This window comes from Hevea brasiliensis, chromosome 1, assembly GCF_030052815.1.
Source record: "Hevea brasiliensis isolate MT/VB/25A 57/8 chromosome 1, ASM3005281v1, whole genome shotgun sequence".
Taxonomy (NCBI): Eukaryota; Viridiplantae; Streptophyta; class Magnoliopsida; order Malpighiales; family Euphorbiaceae; genus Hevea; species Hevea brasiliensis.
In genome coordinates this window covers 7,282,351-7,286,333 of record NC_079493.1, presented here as the reverse complement: position 1 = coordinate 7,286,333, position 3,983 = coordinate 7,282,351, and the positions used below count along the sequence as shown (strand labels likewise).

Here is a 3,983-nt window from a genome sequence, read left to right as displayed (position 1 = left end):
AAACTCTTGAATCTAAAAACAAAATTGATTTTAGGTCTTAAATGGCATAAATTCTCCAATCTTATACAATGGACCTCAGAACTTAATTTCTATCATATTTCTTCATGGACTTTGATTCGTCTTGTGTTATACAAGATGATAATCTCCTTTCATATCAGCCATGTCAATAGAATAGACCTTCCATCAATGTCTTTGCATATCATGACCTATAAAATCACTTTAAATACTTATGCACAAAGGGTTAATGTATATTTCATTAAGTTTTGTTATCATCAAAATCAAGCTCATTATAGCTTACAGGGCCTACAATCTCCCCCTTTTTGATGATGTCAAACCTTAATGAATCTATGAAGATCATAAAAATTCAATTGTATAACTATCTACATATGTCATGTATGCAAGAACTTGCTTTTAGACAAGCTACCCCTATATGTATGCACACAGTCATTCAAAATGCAAAAATGTTGAGAAGCTACAAAATAGCTCCCCCTAAATCTGATATTCAAAGCATTTTGAAGATAATAATATACGTAACATGTTAAACAATTTCCAAGATTAATTCATCCAAGATCAATTCAATCATCATACGTAAGATTTATCAACCATAAGTCAATCATAAAAGATCATCATCATCATATCTTCAATAACTTTCCAAAATAAGTCCAAGATATCTATATCAGAATATAACCACTGAACAAAAGTAGTTAACTAAAAATATACCCAGTTAACTAGAAACATTCTGTCAGTTGAAATATTTTCCTATCTTCTCCTAATTTCTCCCCCTTTTTGACATCAACAAAAAGATAGGCTTTCTCCTATTTTCTCCTACTTTCTCCCCTGTTTAAAAAGAAAAACAAAAAGACACAACTTTGAAAGTCATAAAGCATATTTCAAAAATCTCAAGGTTTATCTTTGTTGCTAAGAATCCTATCACTTCTCCTAAGGTGAGTGGGATCAACAAGTTTGGCTTGTTTTTTCTTCCTTGGGGGTTCTTTTTCAGGTATGGTTACTTGTATTTTTGGAGGAATGGGTAGAACTGATTTTCTGGCTTGTGCTTTGGTTCTTCTAGGGCTGTATTGCATGGGTAAAGAGATGGTTGATTCAGGTACTGTTTGAGAGGCAGTAGGAACAGGGTTTGGTTGAGCAGATGATGGGTCTTGTGACTGCTCTTCTTTCTGTTTGTCAGCATCTTCCTTCTCCTCTTCTTGTCTTGAACAATTTTGCCTTCACTTTTTCCATTTTCACTGCTGCTATTGCATTTAGTATGAGATGAGGAGGATTCTCTTGATTTTTCTTTGTCAGGTTCTTGTTCTGCTTCTGATGCCTTTTCTGCAGATTCTTCCTTCTCATCATTTTTCTCTACTTCTTCAACCTCAACTACCTTACTTTCTTCTTGCACATTTTCAGTAGCTTCTACATTGCTCTTCTTCTTCTTCTTCTTCTTCTTCCACTTCAAAAATTTTTACTCCACTTGGTCCAACAGCCTTTGCATTGCTAGGACCAGCAGTACCCTATGGGTAGCTCCCAAAATCTCCAAACTTTCCAAAAGATTCACCAAACAGCATTTGAGCCATCTTCTTCATGAACCATTCTTGTCTATCCAATCTATTAATCAACATATCCATCTTTGCATTTTGTTCAGCCATAATTCCCTTCTGTAATTCATGAGATTTTTCTAAAATACTCAAGGTCAGTCCACTCATTTCTTTGATTTCCTTCATCATGTCCAGATTTGCTTTACTTATTTTCACAAAATCTGACATTTTCAGCTTCATTTTCTCTTTTTTCTTAGAGCTTTCCCCTTCATCTATCTTAGAAATTCTCTCTTTCAACTTGCTTATTGGGATGTCTGATTCTATTTCAGAATTTGATTCTGATTCAGATTCAAGCTCAATCTCAGTCTCTTCTTCTTGCTTTTTCTCTTCTTTCTTACTCCTTTTCCTACCATCATCAGCCTTGAATATCTCCTTAATGGGGATGGGATTGCTAAACTTCTTTTCTTTGCTCAAATCAACTTCCATAGCTTGAAATACAAGAGTTAAAGGCATAGCATATGGTGTTGTCCCAAAATAGTCCAAGAGGGGGGTGAATTAGACTTAAATAATTTTTCGGCCCTTACTTGTAGCCTAATGAAAAATTGTGGCTTTGTTCAACTAGGTGCTTCTATATTTATGATGAAAGAGATATGTTTTTCAATAATGTGTCCCTAAATTGCAATTCAAGCTTTAATCAATATTTATAGCAATTTTCACCATAACATGCATCATAAAATTTTCAACTAATTTCTCAACTTACTCAATATATCCTCAATTATATCAACTCAACCTATTCAATCAACATTCAATATCATGTATAAAAATTAAATTGCACAAAATTAAAGAGGTCAAGGTTAGAGAGATCAAACACAATGATTTTTATAGTGGTTCGGCTTAACTAGCCTACATCCACTCTCTCAAAGAAACCTCTTTGAGTCTTCTCTCCACTATTTGCTCTTTTAAAGGCAAGAGACCAAAAGCCCTTTACAATTTTTCAACACCAAGCTTTTACCAAGGTAGCTTGAACCCTTGACAAGTGCTATCTCAAGCACTTACACTCTCAAGCTTCAATAGGTGCTTATACAACATCTCTTGAATGCAATTTAATGTTTTAACACTCACTCTCACTCAATACAAAAACAACTATAAAGAAGAGATGAGTTGATTTGCCAATGGTAGCTCAAAGTCTTTAAAGCTCTTGAATGAAAGCAATAAATGAAAAATCAAAGTTGGAGTTCAAATGTCAGCTTTCATCAAATCTAAAATGAAGTAAAGAAGGTGTATTTATAGTCCCAAATCATTTTAGACCGTTTGAAACCTTTTTGGAACTTTATACACACTGTTCTAGACAAAATGGCCGTTATTTTATCTTTTTGTGCGAAGTTGAGCAACTCTGATCATTTAGCAAACTAATGAAATTTTGGCAACAGTAGTAAACTAGTTAGTAAACCAATGTTTTAGCAAACACATTAGCAAACTAATATTATAGCAAACAGATTAGCAAACTAATTTATCAGATACCTGTTTCAAATTATAATCTTAAAAAAAAATGATTTAGACCTTAAGAAGAATATATATTTCAATAGTAATATTCAAGGTCACGATGAGAGGAAATTTTAAAGCAAAATTTAATTTTGAGCTCCATAAGACTAAACTCTCATCTATTCTTTTTACATAAGTCCTAAGACTCATTTTCTAACTCTATGACTTTCATACTTTTACTTTGAGTCTTGGCTTTCATAATCTTATTCTTTCTCATCTTGAATTTGTCTTGAAATGCCTTTGAGTATTCTTTCTCCTTAGGTGCAACTTCAAAGGTTCTTTATAAATAAGAGAAAGAATCTACACATCACTTTAAAGTTGGTTAGATAGATTCTGTTTGAGTTTTGTTATCATCAAAATCAATGCTCATTTTGAGCTACACGGGGTCAACAATCTCCCCCTTTTTGATGATGACAAAACTCAATTGAATTAACAATCAAGAATAAATAAAAGTGTGCACAAGTTTATGTATATCCAAGCAGGTTAGTATGCAGAAAAATGCTCCCCCTAAATATATGCACATAATTTCCAAGAAATTTATTAGCTATACAAAAGCTCCCCCTGAGTTTATGCTACAAACCATGTTCATAAGATATTCACAATATTCTCTCAATAGAAATAATATGCACATAAACATACTTCCATTTTTCAAAGTATAAACACATATCCATCAAAGTATAAACACATATCCATCCTATTCTCCCCCTTTTTGTCATCATCCAAAAAGGAAACAGGAGACATTGATCCAAAAAGAGTCAAGTTAGCCCAAAACTTAAATGCAGTAAGGTGGACAATAGCAAAAAAAAAAAAAAAATAGCAATAGTAGCAAACATACTAGTAAACTAAAAATGCAGATAGGAAACTAAAAATCTAGAGTATGTTCTAAATATGAAGTCTTTTGGTCCT

At 32.9% G+C, this 3,983-nt stretch overlaps 1 protein-coding gene across 1 annotated transcript; it reads right to left on the bottom strand.

Moving 5' to 3' along the window:
- Positions 1-899: 899 nt before the first annotated feature.
- On the bottom strand, positions 900-2,021 carry LOC131182976 (uncharacterized). Its single transcript, XM_058152544.1, has 2 exons — positions 1,540-2,021; positions 900-1,224 (listed from the first exon to the last, which is right to left on the bottom strand). The coding sequence occupies exons 1-2, from the start codon at positions 2,019-2,021 to the stop codon at positions 900-902; spliced, it is 807 nt and encodes a 268-aa protein (XP_058008527.1).
- Positions 2,022-3,983: the final 1,962 nt, after the last annotated feature.

Coding starts and splice junctions, on each gene's coding strand:
- LOC131182976 (XM_058152544.1), bottom strand. CDS start 2,021: ATGGAAGTTGATTTGAGCAAAGAAAAGAAGTTTAGCAATCCCATCCCC. Junction 1,225..1,539: donor TTTGGTGAATCTTTTGGAAA/GTTTGGAGATTT, acceptor GAAAAAGTGAAG/GCAAAATTGTTCAAGACAAG.